We start from the raw sequence: 19813 nt of genomic DNA, 5'->3' as shown, positions 1-19813 counted from the left end.
TTTCATGGTCCCATTGACTTGAATGGGTCCGCGAACCGTTTTCCGTGAAAAAAAATAGGACAGGTTATATTTTCTTGACGGACTGGAACCACGGATCACGGACGCGGATGACAAACTGTGCATTAGCCGAGTTTTCAACTGACCCATTGAAAGTCAATAGGTCCGCAGAAAATCACGAAAAACGGAACAACGGACACGGAATAAAACAACGGTCGTGTGCATGAGGCCTTATAATGCTGTGTGCCTCTGCTTGACCTTATTGCTTTATGTCCTATGATCCTGTAGAAGTAAGGTCAAGCAGAGGCACACAGCATTATAAATCATGATAATGCCTTGTGCTCCTGCGAGTTCAGAACGGAGGATCACGCTCACACATAGGGAGTGATTCCCACAATGGACTCGCCCTTAATTCTGCAGTTTTCTCACTTCCATTAGTAGAAGTGCCTATTCTTGTGCACAAATCGGAGAAAAATAGAACATTTTATGATTTGCAGAATGGCTGTGTGCTGTTCGCATTTGTTTTACAAACCCATAGGAATGAATTGGTTCAGAATGTGATCCACCACAAATGCGGATCAGACGCCAACCAAAATTGCAGTTGTGTGCATGAGGCCTTATACTGAAGTCACCTGAAAGTATAAATACTCTTTAAAGTGGTTACCTAGGACTAGAAAAGCCTAGTGTGGCTACAGTCCCATGCCTGTCCATGAGTCAGGCCTGTTATTGCAGCTGGGCCGCACTCACTGAAGCCGAGCTGCAATACCAGACACAACCTAGGGACAGGTGTGCCACTGTTTCTGGACGGAATCGTCCATGTTTCTCAAATCCTAAAGAACCCCTTTTTAGATGGGTTTAGTTGAAAATGTTTGAATATCGCCTGCCATATTATGGCATATATACATCCTAGAAGACGTCCTCCATTGGAAACTGTGTGCATCTTGTGCTGATGTGTTGGCAAACTATTCCACACTGCCATCCTCCTTTTACATTACAAATTGCCATAAAACACTGGACTTTGGCATGGACAGTTTGTTTGCCATCATTGTATACCAGTGATTGCTAACCTCCAGCTGTGTTGAAACTACGACTCCCAGCATGCTCCATTCATTTCTGTGGAGTTCTGAGAACAGAATCTTGGGAGTGGTAGTTTTACTACAGCTGAATTGTTGGAGGTTAGCCATCACACCTTAACATGTGAGCATGCCTTGAAGTTTATCTCATGTTCCAAGACACAGATGTAGTGTGGTATGTAGCTAATAAAAATTGCAGTGTAAAGCATGCTGAGGAGACAGAGCTCCAGATTGGTCCCTGATGTGTCGGGAGGTTTGTTCCAGACTATTATGAACTTTCTTTAAACTTCAGATTTAGTCACTGATCATAGATTTGCCCTAGTGGAACATACAGTAGCTAAAATGCAGAGGGTAAAATATTTTACCACTAACCTTTAAACAGTCAATAGTATGTGTGACTGTAAGAAACTTTGTAATATATCGAATCGGAGGAACATGCCTCTTTCTCCCTCTAGCAGCTCATTCCTCCTCCCCTCTCCATAGACTACTATGGGCAGCATGTATTTGTGTTTCTCTGCACCCTCCCCTCCCATAGAGATCTTTGGAAAGCACATTAGTGAGCTGATTGTGAACTTATTTAGCAAATCATGTTCGTTTGGGAGAGGATGGGGAAGAGCCATTTTTCCCTTTTTAAGATTTTACAGTTTCTTTATTAACCTGTAGTATTGATACTTTTAACTGTAACATAGTTGCGCTATTCCTTTATATATCTTATATAACGTGTTGTAAATATATGCGTATTATGAAGAGCAGTATTCCCATGCAGGAAGAGTGAGTGGGGGGCACATGGCTGATATTGCAAAATCAAGACATCCTCAAAGGATTTTTTATGTAATATATATATTTTTAACAACTAATGAGACATCTTTGTTTTTATTTACCATTTCTTAATTGCTTCCTTGAAATCGCGATGTAAAACAGCACTTTGTATAATTAATTACCGTCAGTAGAAGTAATTGTGAGCACTGTGTGTGCTCTCATTGCCATGTAAGTGTTGCATTGGGACCATAACTGATAACATTGATTATTGTACAGAGAAGCCGCCTTGCCAAGCCCTTGCCTTTTATTCCTAAATTACCAGTGTGCTAATTAATAACAAACTATAAATGGTCTATTACTCACTGCAATTATTTTAGTAGGTTCAAATAATGATTCTGTTTTCTGGTTTGATGGCCATTGAAACCCTCTATGCATTCAAAGACCTGCGTATTTATAATCCCGATGTAATGACGCCATGCCTAAACCATATACTGCCTCATTAGTTCAAGTGCCTAGATGTGCCATTACTAAAGCACATCCCGTTGTGCTGTCAGGCCCCATGTACATGGCAGAGCCATGTGCATGGAGAAATATACAACCCCTATGTGGTGCCATATGTCAAGAACTATCCTTCCCTAGTAGCAATGTTTTTAAAGGGAACCTGTCATCACCTTTATGATGCCCATACTAACGGCAGTATAAAGTCGAGACAGGCGAGTTGATTTCAGCGGTCTGTCATTTATAAGTTAAAAGTAAGTGGTTCCCGAGAACCAACATCACAATCATTGAAGACCGGGCCTGGAAAAGAGTCACAGCCACCTGAGAAGAGTCCTGGTTATTCATGAATTCTTGCTCTCCCTGCCCACCTGCTGATGACTGAGTCTTCTACCTAGTTTTCTCCCTTTCTCTCTAGGAGAGAACTGCCAATCATCAGCAGATGGGCGAGAGAGCAGGAGATTATAATAACCAGGACTCTTCTCAGGTAGATTTGACTCTTTTTCAAGCCCTGGGCTGCAATGGTTATGATGCTGGTTCTCAGCAACCACTTACTTTTAGCTGATGAGTGACACACCGCTGACATTAGCATTTCTGTCACTAATTCATGCTATCCGCAGTGAGGTCAGCATAAAGTGGATGACAGGTTCCCTTTAACGGGTTGTCTCACTTCAGCAAATGGCATTTATTATGGAGACACTTACTTACTAATGTATTGCGATTGTCCATATTGCCTCCTTTGCTGGCTTGATTCATTTTTACATCACATTATACACTGCTCATTTCCATGGTTACGACCACCCTGTAATCCAGCAGCGGTGGTCGTGCTTTCACACTATAGGAAAAGGCGCCGGCCTCACTGGTGGCTGCGATCATGGGATCACGTATAGGCACACACGTGCAGCAGCTCCCTTCCAGCTACCTCATATCTGCACTGCAGCAGTGGCCGTAACCCCAGGAAATGAGCAGTGTATAATGTACCAGGAAATTCCCTGTTAAACCAGGCACTGTGCCTTGTAGGGCTAGCTCAGCTGAATGTAACGATACCTTTCACTTAACAATCTTTTGCTTCATTCTGGAGAAAGTGATTTTTATCCATATTCAAATGAGTAGGTAAGTGCAATGGGGGCGGTCCCAAGCCACTCTGTGCAACCTTTTTGCTCCTACTGCTTTCTCTGCCAGTCCCTTGCACTCCTTGATTGACTAGGTCAGGAACTATGACTATACAGGAGAGAGAGGGGCTGGAAGGGGAAAGCGGAGGAGCAAGGGTGCACAGAGTGGCTTGAGCCTGCCCTGAGTGCACTTAATAGCTAATTTCCATATGGGTTAAAAATACGTTCCATATTAAAAATGGATTGCTAAGTGACAGGTATCATTACATTCTGCTGAGCTAGCCCTAAGGGCCATTTATCAAAACTGGTGAAAAGAAAAACTGGCTTAGGCTACTTTCACACTTGCGTTCAGAGCGGGTCCGTCTGCTGTCTGCACAGACGGATCCGCTCCTATAATGCAGACGTTTTGGATCTGTTCAGAACGGATCCGTCTGCATTATAGTTTAGAAAAAATTCTAAGTGTGAAAGTAGTTCAGACGGATCCGTCCAGACTTTACATTGAAAGTCAATGGGGACGGATCAGTTTGAAAATTGAGCCATATAGTGTCAACTTCAAACGGATCCTTCCCCATTGACTTACATTGTAAGTCTGGACGGATCCGTTTGCCTCCACACGGCCAGGCGGACACCCGATTGCTGCAAGCTGCGTTCGGGTGTCCGCCTGCTGAGCGGAGGCTGAACGCTGCCAGACTGATGCATTCTGAGCGGATCCGCATCCACTGAGAATGCATTGGTAGCTGGACGGATGCGTTCGGGGCCGCTTGTGAGACCCTTCAAACGGAGCTCACAAGCGGAGCCCCGACGCTAGTGTGAAAGTAGCCTTAGTTGCCCATAGCAACTTTCATTTTTCAGAGCTTCTTTGGAAAATGCAAGGTGGCATTGGATTGGTTGCTATGGGCAACCAAGCCAGTTTCCCTTTTATACCAGTTTTGATAAATCTCCCCCATAGTGCCTGATTTAACAGTACATGTCCTTTAAGAGAACTGCACATTTTGTCTAAAACACGTATAGCAACAGTTACTGTCAAATTTTGGTAAGAGGAGGGGTTGATAGGGTGCACCGAGTGGCTTGGCCCCACCCTCTGTGCACTTCAGATCTCATTAGCATCTTTAGAAAAAGCTGTGTAACTTGGGAAACGCCACACCGAGTCAGGTTACAACGGGTACCAATGTAATCAGCTCTGGCAGCCCTACCAGGCATTGTGCCGGGGTGTGTGCTGTCGTTCTTGTATTCTTTTAGCAATCAATTTGAAAACCATGCCAAATCCTGGTAAAACTGTGTGACGGGACATACCATGAACCTGAGGATATTGCCCAAAATGATGGCTGATAATCAATCAGACGAAACGTCTTGACCGGAGGGCGTCTGACAGTCGGGTGTTGTCGGCTGATGTTTCTCCGTGTCGATGGTCGCCTGTATTTGAAGTTGTTGTTGCTCCCAGTTTTGGGATTTCATCGTCTCTCCTCCAGCAGCCTTCTCCGTCTGCATATGATTTGCATGGAGAATGTAAAGTGTTTGCATAGTTTGCACCTGTAGGTTGTAATCAAGTATAATCTTGTAATCGGAGGTAATATATTCTCTTTATCTCAGATGTGTGTTTTCAGTTTGTAGACTTGGGTTAATAGTGTGTATGTTAAATAAGGGAACTCTATGAAGCCTCTGGATGTGGCTATGTATCTATCCCTCCCTAATATACACTAAAATGATATCTAAACTTCTCTTATGGAGCTGCCCTAGGCTGTAGACACCTTCAGTGACCGAAATTGACAATGATTAAAGTTGTCCATACATATTAGGCTTCGTTCACATCAGGAGAACAGAAAAAAAAGCCAAGATAAAATGGATCCTTTATTTTAAGCCACCGTTGGGCACATTTAGCATCCATTTGTGTCAGTTCCATCAGAGAGGCGTTATTTTTGGCGCGAGAAAAAGTCCTATGTTCAGGACTGATCAGAAGAAGGGAAAACAAAACAGTGATGTGAGCGAAGCCTTAGGCTGGGTTCATATCACGTTTTTTCCCCATCCGTTTAACATATACAAAAAACGTACTGTATCTGTTCACCATAGAGTTCCAATGTAAAAAAAAAGTATATGTTTTTTTTTTTTTACCGCACTCTGCAGGATACAAGAACGTGGTGTGCAGCGTTTTTGTATCTTTTTTTAATTTTATTTTTATTTATTTAAGGTATACGTTTTTTTGTTTGTTTGTTTTTTTTAAAGTATACGTCAAGCGGAGGCATAAAACGTGATCTGAACCCACTCATTTGGGGGGTGGTCGGGGAAATCGGCTGACCATCTAAGGCAGTGATGGCAAACCTTTTAGAGATCGAGTGCCAAAACTGTAACCCAAAACCCACTTATTTATCGCAAAGTGCCACCACAGCAATGTAACCTGAACACTACAGCCCAGTATAGTGTATCTTCCATGTACTTTATCATTTAGCTCTAATAGCTGCCTGTGCTGTTCATAGTGCGCCCTGCGCTGATGAATGGCAGGAAAAGCCTAAGGCATATTGGTACACCATAGACTTCAGGGTGCGGGTGCCCAGATAGAGGGCTCTGAGTGCTGCCTCTGGCACACGTGCCATAGGTTCGCCACCACTGCTCTAAGGTGTATGCCTTCTGACTCTCCTGTGATGTTAAATGTCAGGGGAAGGAAGGGTCAGGCATACTGGGTTTCAACATGCCGATTCTTTTGTTCTCCTTACATAAGTCACTGTTCCAGGTGTCTCCAGTAGCTTTCTGCCCTCTTCCATTCACCATACGGACAAGCGTCTCATACATTTTTCTGGCTAACATGGTAGCACACTATTTTTGCTATACTTTGACTTGCTGGTCCATTACACCACATTGCTCATTGTCCAATAAGGCCAGTTTCACATGAGCGCGTTCTTTCTAGGAAACGCGCTCCGTGTGAGAGCACTATATCCCGGACTGAGCACTGCTCCTCTGAAGTGAACTTGCGGCATCATAATGACTTGTGATGCTGTGAATTCCCGTCTTGTCTCTGTTGGTCTTCTGTACTGTACTTGCCTAATGCCGCGACTACAGTTCAGTAGACCCGCGGTGAGATGGGAATTCACAGCATTCTAAACCATTGTAATGCTGTGAGTTCACTTCTGAGGAGCAGTGTTCAGTCTGGGAAATACTGCTCCCACACGGCGCTTGTTTCCTAGACGGATTACGCTCATGGGAACCTGGCCTTGGTATTCCACAAATATTATTGAATGTTCTACCTTGTAAACGTCCCACGACTAATGGTGAACTCTTGTAGCATCAGATGGAGTTCACATGTCTTTACATGGACCATGTATGAGCGTGATGCCTTCTACATTCATGAGCCCAGCTACATGGAAGACCTCCAGGTGAAGTTTTGCTATAGGACTTGCTGCAATGAATGTTTTTGATGTTGTGTAGAGATTAGTCAGGTTTTCTTCTGGGGACATGTACCGCTAATGTTGCTGTATTTTATGTATTTTTATTTCTCGTTCCCTCCGGCTCTGCTCATTGCCGCTGCCTCAGCAGTTCTTCCCTCCATACATTTTTAATGCTCTGTTACGTAGGGAGGTTTTCAGGTCTGGAGATTAGTTGCGGTTTTAACAAGTGTGTTGTAAGGGATATAAAGGATCTATGGCCACCGTGCCCCCTAAGCTGTCATATACGGGGTCATTTTCTGACCAGTCCTTCGATAAATGGATTATTTTGGATCTGGTATCTGTGCTGCCACAACTGGAAAAACTCAACACTTTTGGGAAAAGTGTCTGATAAAGAGTCTGTCACTTCTTCTGTAGTGCTGGTAGGTGGCCTTGGGCTGTGTAGTTTGTTGATGAATCTTTATGAAGAAAAAGGGCTTAAAGGGAATGAGTCACCTAGAATTCATTTTCTTGCCAGTTAAAATCAGATGGTAGCTCATAATTTTTTCTGATTTTGTCTTAGGTTACTTTCACACTAGCGTTATTCTTTTCCGGGATTGAGTTCCGTCACAGGGGCTCAATATCGGGGGAAAAAAAGTTTGTGTTATCCTAATGCATTCTGAATGGAGCATTCTGTTCAGTATGCATCAGGATGTCTTCAGTTCAGTCCCTTTGCGGTATTTGGCTGGAGAAAATACCGAAGCATGCTGCGGTTTTTTTTTCTCTGGCCAAAATTCCGGAACTTGCCGGATCCGGCATTAATTCCCATTGAAATGTATTAATGCTGGGTCCGGTACCAAATGTTACGGAAACCCAGATCCGGTTTCCCGGTCTGTGCATACGCAGACCTTTTAAAAATGCGAAAAAAATTAATATCGGATCCATTTTTCCAGATGACACCGGAGAGACGGATCCGGAATTTCAATGCATTTTTTGACGCATCCGGATCAGTCTACAAATGATATCAGTTTGCATACAGATTTACGGATCCGGCAGGCAGTTCCGGCGACGGAACTACCTGCCGGATCCTCACAACGCAAGTGTGAAAGTACCCTTATTGTTTTATTTTTAAAGATTTTTTTTTTATTAGAAAACCTATGTGCCCGAGCAATCGCATTAAATGTCGTTTAGACACATACAGTACCGATAATTGCTCATGCAAATGGAACTAAACGAGCGCTAAACTTGGTATAAACACCGATGGGTGCTCGTTACCTCCTGAAAGTCTCCCAGTGTAAATGGGCTCTTAGTTGAATCTGGTTTAGATTCCCAGGACTGGTCTAGATTCTCCTAGTGCAATGTTTGGCCACATACAAATGAACATGAATTACATATGTGTCTCTTTGTTTCCCCAGGTTAGCTCTATATGTGTATGAATACCTGCTACACGTGGGGGCACAGAAGTCCGCTCAAACGTTTTTGTCAGAGGTGAGTAATCATTGTAAATACAAATGCTAAAGAACGTATGCGGTTTGTATGATTTTGAGTGTAAGAAGTTCTACCCTTAAAGGGACACTGACCGTTAGAGCATATAAAGTGACATGTATTCTTCTATTGGTCTTAATATGCTTAATTAAACGATACCATTATCACCCCTCGCTGCCTCTCCTTTTACTTATAAAAAGAGTTTTTATCAATATGCACATTACCTTACTTTGTGCCCAAGGGGCTGTCCCTCATTCAGTTGTGTGCCCAGCCGCGCCCCAACTGCCGTCTCCTAGTGCCGCCCAGCGCATTAGTATTCACTGCATTGGGCGGCTTTTTTTTCCCCGACGCAGTGAAATCCCGCGCATGCCCAGTACTATCTTCCTGGCATCAGCCTCATCTTGTCGCTCCATGCCTGTGCCGGATAAGGTCCCCGGCACCCTCCAGCTCCAGTAGAAGATAGTACTGGGCATGCGCGGGATTTCACTGCGTCGGGAGAAAAAAAAGCCGCCCAATGCAGTGAATACTAATGAGCTGGGCGGCACTAGGAGACGGCAGTTGGGGCGCGGCTGGGCACAGAACTGAATGAGGGACAGCCCCTTGGGCACAAAGTAAGGTAATGTGCATATTGATAAAAACTCTTTTTATAAGTAAAAGGAAAGGGAGCGAGGGGTGATAATGGTATAGTTTTTAATTAAGCATATTAAGACCAATAGAAGAATATATGTCACTTTATATGGTCTAACGGCCTGTCAGTGTCCCTTTAAAAATGTTTAATTTAATCAGTATTAAAAACTACTACGTTATATAATTTACCTAGTGTCAGAAAAATGTTTAATTGGCGAAATATTCTATATACTTGTAATTTCTCTCCATGGTGTTAAAATTATTTAACAATGTGCTGGTTGCCAGTGGACACACATGCTCAGTCAAGACTCTCCCTCCATCTGGATTCTGTGGCAGAATATTATTATATATAAAAAAATATTATTTTTTTGCCAATTTTCTGCCATACTTAAATTCTATGTACACCTTTGGGGCAATTTCTTTTATTATTGCTTTGTACTCATTTTGAGCTAAAAAAAAACAACCTTTTTTTCAAATGGTCTTTTAAAAATGTTGAACCCTTTTCTCCAAACAGCCTTGAGATTCTCTAGTAGCAGGCTCTGTATTTTTGCTTTATTCCATCAGGCAGCTCAGCTGAGGGCTCCTTACCTCTGATCTTTGACCTTTTTATAAACACTCGTTATAGCTCAGTTCTTATCTTACTGATAAGAATGCAGGTTAGGCTACTTTCACATCTGTGCTTTGTATTCTGATTTTTGAGATCCGGCAGAGGATCTCAAAACCGGAGCAAAACTCTTCAGCTTGATTTAATAGATAAGGATGCATCCTTTCAGTTCGGATGTAGTTGTATTAAATCGAGACTAAACAAACTGGATTCGGCCCTAAAAAACTATCTAAGTCAATTAGTGACAGATCCGAAGAAAAAAAACCAAAAAACTGATCCAGCACTATTGACTTGTATTGTTTTTAGTGCCGGATCCGGATTGTTCTGTTTCGCAGACCGGACACACAACCGTAGCTTGCAGCGCTTTTGGAAACCGGAACGGAATGCGTTCTGATCCATTTTGTCCCCATGCATTGTCAACGGGGACAAAACAGAAGAGGATCCTGGCAGAGGATCTCAAAACCGGAATACAAAGCACAGATGTGAAAGTAGCCTTAAATAAGTGCTTATGACCTCTTAGTAATTTTGAGATAAGGGTCATTAGATGACTGGCACAAAGTGACAGTGTGATTCTCACAGCCAGACAGTTAACCCTTTGTGACAGAATGGCTGACTATTTTTAATAAACACCATTGAAAAAAATATTTTTAGCCCAAAATGAGTAAAATCCAATCATTAAAAAAAATTGCCACCGAAGGTGTACATGGTCTTGATTGATGTAAAAAATGAAAATCTGACATCATACGGTACATGACAATACCTTTCTAACAAGGAACTAGCCCTGTACCACAAATGCGTCCAGAGAGCTCCACATTCACTGCTCCAATTGCTCTGCTAGATTATCTTCAGCCTGGCACCTCAAGGGGCATGTCCTTTCCAACGCTCTCTCCTGGTAACTGCCACAGCTTCTAATAGAACATATGACTGGTGGCATTTGAAGATTTAAACTGAGCACGATCGACCAGCTCAGTGAGACAGACAAAAAATAAGGAAAAGAGCAAACAGCAGGTGGCGCTATACAGATATGTTTTAGTGAATAGCTCACTGGCGGTACAACATTTTTAATTATATGCAATTGCAAAAGTATTCAGATCCAAGCGCTGGTTTGAAAAATGTAGAATAGGTTTCGTGACACAACCCCTTTAAAGAGGATCTGTCTTGATTTGCTGAGGGGATCTATCTATAGTTTATGCTGTCTTTAGTTGGGGGTGACAACAGCCTCTCTTCTCTGTAGGTGGAATTTCCAGCATCACTCTGACTCTGTCTGCTCAGAGCGGAGCGGACAACCACAGAGCGGTGTATAAGCCCACTCCGGCCCTGTGCTGTAGATTGAGGTCTTCATCCAGTCCGATCTCTCGAGATCATGCTGGGCTTCTGCATCACTCTGAGACTGTCCGATCCTTGGGATTGTCAGAGTGATGCTGGAAACTGTCTGCAAAGTATGCTCAATAAGCATATCAGGCACCAGAATCTGTAGGGGGCTATATCTCATTAAAGGGGTTGTCCGAGAATTAAAGGGGTTGTCCGGGTTTAGAGCTGAACCCGGACATACCCTTATTTTCACCCAGGCAGCATTCCTGATGTTGGCATCGGAGCAGCTCATGCTCCGATGCGCTTGCTTGCCCTGCGCTAGATTGCGCAGGGCACGGGCTCTTTTGTTTTCAATAACGCACTGCTTCCGCCTGGCAGTGTGTTCGGTGACGTCACAGGCTCTGATGGGTGTGCTTTAGCGCTGCCCTAGCCGTTTTACTGGCTAGGGCAGCGCTATAGCCCGCCCATCAGTGCCGGTGACGTGACCGGGCTTCCTGACAGCCCCATGAAGAGCCCGGTACATCAACGGAACTGTTGAAAATGCCTTTGCCCTGCGCGATTTAGCACAGGGCAAAGGAGAGTATCGGAGCATGAACTGCTCCGATGCTCAAGTCAGGGGGGCTGCCTGGGTAAAAATGGGGATATTTCCGGGTTCAGCTCTGAACCCGGACAACCCATTTAAGAAAATGAAAATATAAATATTACTTTATTATAAATATATACTCAAATACCTTTTCATTATTTATAATGGCTCGTGTTGTCTGATGAGCAATTAACAGGGGAAACAAAATGGCCACTGTCCCATCACACAGCAGGACAAGTTAGGGCTCTTTCACACTTGCGTTGTCCGGATCCGGCGTGTACTCCATTTGCCGGAATTACAGGCCGGATCCGGAAAAACGCAAGTTAACTGAAAGCATTTGAAGACGGATCCGTCTTCAAAATGCGTTCAGTGTTGCTATGGCAGCCAGGACGCTATTAAAGTCCTGGTTGCCCTAGTAGTAGTGGGGAGCGGGGGAGCGGTATACTTGCAGTCCGTGCGGCTCCCGAGGCGCTCCAGAATGACGTCAGAGCGCCCCATGCGCATGGATGATGTGTCCATGCGATCACGTCATCCATGCGCGTGGGGCGCCCTGACGTCACTCTGGAGCGCCTGGGGAGCCGCACGGACTGTAAGTATACTGCTCCCCCGCTCCCCACTACACTTTACCATGGCTGTCAGGACTTTAGCGTCTTGGCAGCCATGGTAACCATTCAGAAAAAGCTAAACATCGGATCCGGCAATGAGCTGAAACGACGTTTAGCTTAAGGCCGGATCCGGATTAATGCCTTTCAATGGGCATTAATTCCGGATCCGGCCTTGCGGCAAGTATTCAGGATTTTTGGCCGGAGCAAAAAGCGCAGCATGCTGCGGTATTTTCTCGGCCAAAAAACTTTCCGGTCCGGAACTGAAGACATCCTGATGCATCCTGAACGGATTTCTCTCCATTCAGAATGCATTAGGATAAAACTGATCAGGATTCTTCCGGCATAGAGCCCCGACGACGGAAGTCTATGCCGGAAGAAAAGAACGCAGGTGTGAAAGGGCCCTTACTTTACAACACTGAGGTAAAGAGCTGCCTTGTCCTCCTCTCTGCTCTGCTTTTCAGGGATTATGATCCTGAATACAGATGATAAGAACTTTAGCCAAATCTCTTGGGCATTTTAGTTTATGAAGAGACATGAAGTACGGAGAGGACGGACAGGACTGACTGTGGTAATGGAGACTGTAAACAAGTGCTGCTGCTCATTATCCACACCTCACCCTCCTCTCATGTCTCCTCATCTTCTCCATTCCCACAGTGATTCACCTGTGTTCAGGATCATGATTCCTGACAAGCAGAGCAGAGAGGAAGATGAGGCAGCACTATAGTGCAGTGTTGTGAAGTAACTTGTCCTCCTGTGTAATTAGGACATGTTTTGTGTGTACTTACAGTACAGACCAAAAGTTTGGACACACCTTCTCATTCAAAGAGTTTTCTTTATTTTCATGACTATGAAGGCATCAAAACTATGATTTAACACATGTGGAATTATATACATAACAAACAAGTGTGAAACAACTGAAAATATGTCATATTCTATGTTCTTCAAAGTAGCCACCTTTTGCTTTGATTACTGCTTTGCACACTCTCGGCATTCTCTTGATGAGCTTCAAGAGGTAGTCCCCTGATATGGTCTTCCAACAGTCTTGAAGGAGTTCCCAGAGATGCTTAGCACTTGTTGGCGCTTTTGCCTTCACTCTGCGGTTCAGCTCACCCCAAACCTTCTCGATTGGGTTCAGGTTCGGTGACTGTGGAGGCCAGGTCATCTGGCGCAGCACCCCATCACTCTCCTTCATGGTCAAATAGCCCTTACTTTCAAAGTTTCCCCAATTTTTCGGCTGACTGACTGACCTTCATTTCTTAAAGTAATGATGGCCACTCGTTTTTCTTTACTTAGCTGCTTTTTTCTTGCCATAATACAAATTCTAACAGTCTATTCAGTAGGACTATCAGCTGTGTATCCACCTGACTTCTCCTCAACGCAACTGATGGTCCCAACCCCATTTATAAGGCAAGAAATCCCACTTATTAAACCTGACAGGGCACACCTGTGAAGTGAAAACCATTTCAGGGGACTACCTCTTGAAGCTCAGCAAGAGAATGCCAAGAGTGTGCAAAACAGTAATCAAAGCAAATGGTGGCTACTTTGAAAAACCTAGAATATGACATATTTTCAGTTGTTTCACACTTGTTTGTTATGTATACAATTCCACATGTGTTAATTCATAGTTTTGATGCCTTCAGTGTGAATCTACAATTTTCATAGTCATGAAAATAAAGAAAACTCTTTGAATGAGAAGGTGTGTCCAAACTTTTGGTCTGTACTATATAGGACAGCGGCCATTTTATTTCTCCTAATGATTGCTCCCTAGACAAAACGAGCCATTATAAGTAATGAAAGGGATTTGGGAATATATTTATAATAAAATAATATTTTCATATTTTTTTTTTAATTTTTTTTTATTCCTGGAGAACCCCTTTAAGAGTGTGGGGGTGGGGGATATTGAGGGGAAAAAAACAGTGCTTCACTCTGGCAGCTAGTGTCTGGTACTTGGTTTACATCCTTTTAATCTCATGATAGTCTTCTAATTGGTGATGTAATAGTAAGAGTATGCAAATGATGGTAAACCACAATCTAGTCTCGTGCACGCATCCAGTCTGCTTGTTTCTTACATACCAGCAGGGTCAGTACGATCAGTGATACCACATTTTTATAGTTTTCCTGTGGTTTAATATGTAAATAAAAAATTGAGGGGGTAATGTATTTTCTTTGTAATGTTATTTTCTGACCCCACTTTTGAAGTGTGTATGACTTGTAGATTTTTTTATTTTTCTATTTACATATTAAACCACAGTGACCAGAAAAGAGCAAATCGGGCACTTTTTTTAGATTTTCTTTTTTTTTCTTTTCCTGTTAATCCGTTCACCGTATGGGATAAATACTTCTAGATTTTAATAGTACGGGCATTTTTGGACGCAACCAATGATTATGTTTATTTTTTATTGTTTATATTTGTAAAATAGTGAAGGATTTTATTTTATCTTTTTACATTTATTTCTAGCTCCCCCTAGGGAACTTTAACATGCAATCGTGTGATCGCTTATTCTATATTTTCACACCAGCCCGAATGATCACCAGGATGACTTTGTGAACTGTGCCAACTGTTGGCCCATCCTCACCGACTGAAGGCTGATTACTTTGGCAGATAGCGTTTACATGCCTTGTACACTGGCTTGGATGTAGTCGTAGATGCTGCAGGGTATTGTCCGTTGTATTACTCAGCACTAGGGATGAGCGAACCCGAACTGTATAGTTCGGGTTCGTACCGAATTTTGGGGTGTCCGTGACACGGACCCGAACCCGAACATTTTCGTAAAAGTCCGGGTTCGGTGTTCGGCGCTTTCTTGGCGCTTTTTGAAAGGCTGCAAAGCAGCCAATCAACAAGCGTCATACTACTTGGCCCAAGAGGCCATCACAGCCATGCCTACTATTGGCATGGCTGTGATTGGCCAGTGCACCATGTGACCCAGCCTCTATTTAAGCTGGAGTCACGTAGCGCCGCACGTCACTCTGCTATGATCAGTATAGGGAGAGGTTGCAGCTGCGACGTTAGGGTGAGATTAGGCAGATTAACTCCTCCAAAAGACTTCATTCTGTGATCGATCTGCAGCTGTGGATCATTGAAGTGCTGTTATTGACTTGCTCACTTTTTTGAGGCTGCCCAGAGCTTTTTTAGATCACTTTTTTTCTGGGGTGATCGGCGGCCATTTTGTGACTTGTGGTGCGCCAGCACGAGCTATCACCAAGTGTATTTAACCATCGATAGTGTGGTTATTTTGTGCTATATCCTACATCAGCTGCAGGCTGAGCCTGTGTCACCGAAGTGCATTTAACCATCAACAGTCTGATTATTTTTTGGCCATATACTACATCAACTGCAGGCTGAGCCTGTGTCACCCAAGTGTATTTAACCATCGATAGTGTGGTTATTTTGTGCTATTTCCTACATCAGCTGCAGGCTGAGCCTGTGTCACCTAAGTGCATTTAACCATCAACAGTGTGGTTATTTTTTGGCCATATATTACATCAGGGGCAAGTTGCGCCTGTCACCCAGCGCCTAAAAAATAGACCTGACATTTCTATTCAACCAAATCTGTACTGTTTTAGCTGGTCAAGTTATTTGTATTGACCGTAAAAGCACACTTATTTTTCTGGGTTGAAAAAGCATTCCCAAATTTGCCATTCTCAAAATAACTAGTTTCTGGTATTTGAGGCCTACTTGAAATCTATCCCAAAAAGAAAATCTTACATTGAAGGTATTGATAGTGTCATTCAGAAAAACCTAAGACACACGCTAGCGTGCTGATAGAAATCTGATTCTGTGATTAAACCTATACCTGTCACACAGCGCAAAAAAAAACAGGTCTCACATCTCTATTCAACCAAATCTGCACTGTTTTAGCTGGTCAAGTTATTTGTAGTGACTGTAAAAGCAGACTTTTTTTTCTGGGTTGAAAAAGCATTCCCAAATTTGCCATTCTCAAAATTGTGGTGAACGGGAACAATGAGGAAAACATCTAATAAGGGACGCGGACGTGGACATGGTCGTGGTGGTGTTAGTGGACCCTCTGGTGCTGGGAGAGGACGTGGCCGTTCTGCCACAGCCACACGTCCTAGTGAACCAACTACCTCAGGTCCCAGTAGCCAGCAGAATTTACAGCGATATTTGGTGGGGCCCAATGCCGTTCTAAGGATGGTAAGGCCTGAGCAGGTACAGGCATTAGTCAATTGGGTGGCCGACAGTGGATCCAGCACGTTCACATTATCTCCCACCCAGTCTTCTGCAGAAAGCGCACAGATGGCGCATGAAAACCAAGCCCATCGGTCTGTCACATCACCCCCATGCATATCAGGGAAACTGTCTGAGCCTCAAGTTATGCAGCAGTCTCTTATGCTGTTTGAAGACTCTGCTGCCAGGGTTTCCCAAGGGCATCCACCTAGCCCTTCCCCAGGGGTGGAAGAGATAGAATGCACTAACGCACAACCACTTATTTTTCCTGATGATGAGGACATGGGAATACCACCTCAGCACGTCTCTGATGATGACGAAACACAGGTGCCAACTGCTGCGTCTTTCTGCAGTGTGCAGACTGAACAGGAGGTCAGGGATCAAGACTGGGTGGAAGACGATGCAGGGGACGATGAAGTCCTAGACCACACATGGAATGAAGGTCGTGCCACTGACTTTCACAGTTCGGAGGAAGAGGCAGTGGTGAGACCGAGCCAACAGCGTAGCAAAAGAGGGAGCAGTGGGCAAAATCAGAACACCCGCCGCCAAGAGACTCCGCCTGCTACTGACCGCCGCCATCTGGGACCGAGCACCCCAAAGGCAGCTTCAAGGAGTTCCCTGGCATGGCACTTCTTCAAACAATGTGCTGACGACAAGACCCGAGTGGTTTGCACGCTGTGCCATCAGAGCCTGAAGCGAGGCATTAACGTTCTGAACCTTAGCACAACCTGCATGACCAGGCACCTGCATGCAAAGCATGAACTGCAGTGGAGTAAACACCTTAATAACAAGGAAGTCACTCAGGCTCCCCCTGCTACCTCTTCTGCTGCTGCCGCCGCCTCGGCCTCTTCTGCTGCTGCTGCCGCCGCCTCGGCCTCTTCCTCCGCCTCTGGAGGAACGTTGGCACCTGCCGCCCAGCAAACATGGGATGTACCACCAACACCACCACCTGCGTCACCAAGCATCTCAACCATGTCACACGGCAGCGTTCAGCTCTCCATCTCACAAACATTTGAGAGAAAGCGTAAATTCCCACCTAGCCACCCTCGATCCCTGGCCCTGAATGCCAGCATTTCTAAACTACTGGCCTATGAAATGCTGTCATTTAGGCTGGTGGACACACACAGCTTCAAACAGCTCATGTCACTTGCTGTCCCACAGTATGTTGTTCCCAGCCCCCACTACTTCTCCAAGAGAGCCGTGCCTTCCCTGCACAAACAAGTGTCCGATGAAATCAAGTGTGCACTGCGCAACGCTATCTGTGGCAAGGTCCACCTAACCACAGATACGTGGACCAGTAAGCACGGCCAGGGACGCTATATCTCCCTAACTGCACACTGGGTAAATGTAGTGGCGGCTGGGCCCCAGGCGGAGAGCTGTTTGGCGCACGTCCTTCCGCCGCCAAGGATCGCAGGGCAACATTCTTTGCCTCCTGTCTCCTCCTCCTCCTCCTCAGCTTCCTCCTCCTCTTCTTCCACCTGCTCATCCAGTCAGCCACACACCTTCACCACCAACTTCAGCACAGCACGGGGTAAACGTCAGCAGGCCGTTCTGAAACTCATATGTTTGGGGGACAGGCCCCACACCGCACAGGAGTTGTGGCGGGGTATAGAACAACAGACCAACGAGTGGTTGCTGCCGGTGAGCCTCAAGCCCGGCCTGGTGGTGTGCGATTAATGGGCGAAATCTCGTTGCAGCTCTGGGACTAGCCGGTTTGACGCACATCCCTTGCCTGGCGCATGTGCTGAATTTGGTGGTGCAGAAGTTCCTTCGCAACTACCCCGATATGTCAGAGCTGCTGCATAAAGTGCGGGCCGTCTGTTCGCGCTTCCGGCGTTCACACCCTGCCGCTGCTCGCCTGTCTGCGCTACAGCGTAACTTCGGCCTTCCCGCTCACCGCCTCATATGCGACGTGCCCACCAGGTGGAACTCCACCTTGCATATGCTGGACAGACTGTGCGAGCAGCAGCAGGCCATAGTGGAGTTTCAGCTGCAGCACGCACGGGTCAGTCGCACTGTGGATCAGACCCACTTCACCACCAATGACTGGGCCTCCATGCGAGACCTGTGTGCCCTGTTGCGCTGTTTCGAGTACTCCACCAACATGGCCAGTGGCGATGACGCCGTTATCAGCGTTACAATACCACTACTATGTCTCCTTGAGAGAACACTTAGGGCGATGATGGAGGAGGAGGTGGCCCAGGAGGAAGAGGGGTCATTTTTAGCACTTTCAGGCCAGTCTCTTCGAAGTGACTCAGAGGGAGGTTTTTTGCAACACCAGAGGCCAGGTACAAATGTGGCCAGACAGGGCCCACTACTGGAGGACGAGGATGAGGAGGAGGTGGAGGAGGATGAGGATGAAGCATGTTCACAGCGGGGTGGCACCCAAAGCAGCTCGGGCCCATCACTGGTGCGTGGCTGGGGGGAAACACAGGACGATGACAATACGCCTCCCACAGAGGACAGCTTGTCCTTACCTCTGGGCAGCCTGGCACACATGAGCGACTACATGCTGCAGTGCCTGCGCAACGACAGCAGAGTTGCCCACATTTTAACGTGTGCGGACTACTGGGTTGCCACCCTGCTGGATCCCCGGTACAAAGACAATGTGCCCACCTTACTTCCTACACTGGAGCGTGATAGGAAGATGCGCGAGTACAAGCGCACGTTGGTAGACGCACTACTGAGAGCATTCCCAAATGTCACAGGGGAACCAGTGGAAGCCCAAGGCGAAGGCAGAGGAGGAGCAAGAGGTCGCCAACGCAGCTGTGTCACGCCCAGCTCCTCTGAGGGCAGGGTTAGCATGGCAGAGATGTGGAAAAGTTTTGTCAACACGCCACAGCTAAGTGCACCACCACCTGATACGGAACGTGTTAGCAGGAGGCAACATTTCACTAACATGGTGGAACAGTACCTGTGCACACCCCTCCACGTACTGACTGATGGTTCGGCCCCATTCAATTTCTGGGTCTCCAAATTGTCCACGTGGCCAGAGCTAGCCTTTTATGCCTTGGAGGTGCTGGCCTGCCCGGCGGCCAGCGTTTTGTCTGAACGTGTATTCAGCACGGCAGGGGGCGTCATTACAGACAAACGCAGCCGCCTGTCTACAGCCAATGTGGACAAGCTGACGTTCATAAAAATGAACCAGGCATGGATCCCACAGGACCTGTCCATCCCTTGTGCAGATTAGATATTAACTACCTCCCCTTAACAATATATTATTCTACTCCAGGGCACTTCCTCATTCAATACTATTTTTAATTTCATTTTACCATTATATTGCGGGGCAACCCAAAGTTGAATGAACCTCTCCTCTGTCTGGGTGCCGGGGCCTAAATGTGTGACAGTGGCCTGTTCCAGTGGTGGGTGACGTGAAGCCTGATTCTCTGCTATGACATGAAGACTGATTCTGCGCTGACATAAGGCCAGATTCTCTGTTACGGGACCTCTCTCCTCTGTCTGGGTGCCTGGGCCTAAATGTGTGACAGTGGCCTGTTCCAGTGGTGGGTGACGTGAAGCCTGATTCTCTGCTATGACATGAAGACAGATTCTGTGCTGACATGAAGCCAGATTCTCTGCTATGGCATGAAGAGACTGATTCTCTGCTGACATGAAGCCAGATT

The 19813-nt window shown here is 45.5% G+C and overlaps 1 protein-coding gene across 2 annotated transcripts in view; it reads left to right on the top strand.

Annotated features, from left to right (window-relative positions):
* SSBP2 (single stranded DNA binding protein 2) overlaps positions 1–19813 on the top strand; it is a 206236-nt gene that overhangs the window by 48903 nt on the left and 137520 nt on the right. For both annotated transcript variants that reach the window (XM_040421503.1, XM_040421504.1), the window contains exon 2: positions 8205–8277. In XM_040421503.1, coding sequence (XP_040277437.1) covers positions 8205–8277 — 73 coding nt within the window. The remainder of the gene's footprint in view (positions 1–8204; positions 8278–19813) is intronic.

The sequence above is a fragment of the Bufo bufo genome, chromosome 2 (assembly GCF_905171765.1).
Source record: "Bufo bufo chromosome 2, aBufBuf1.1, whole genome shotgun sequence".
Taxonomy (NCBI): Eukaryota; Metazoa; Chordata; class Amphibia; order Anura; family Bufonidae; genus Bufo; species Bufo bufo.
Note: the sequence above shows the minus strand (reverse complement) of the source record. Positions and strands in the feature narration are given on the sequence as shown.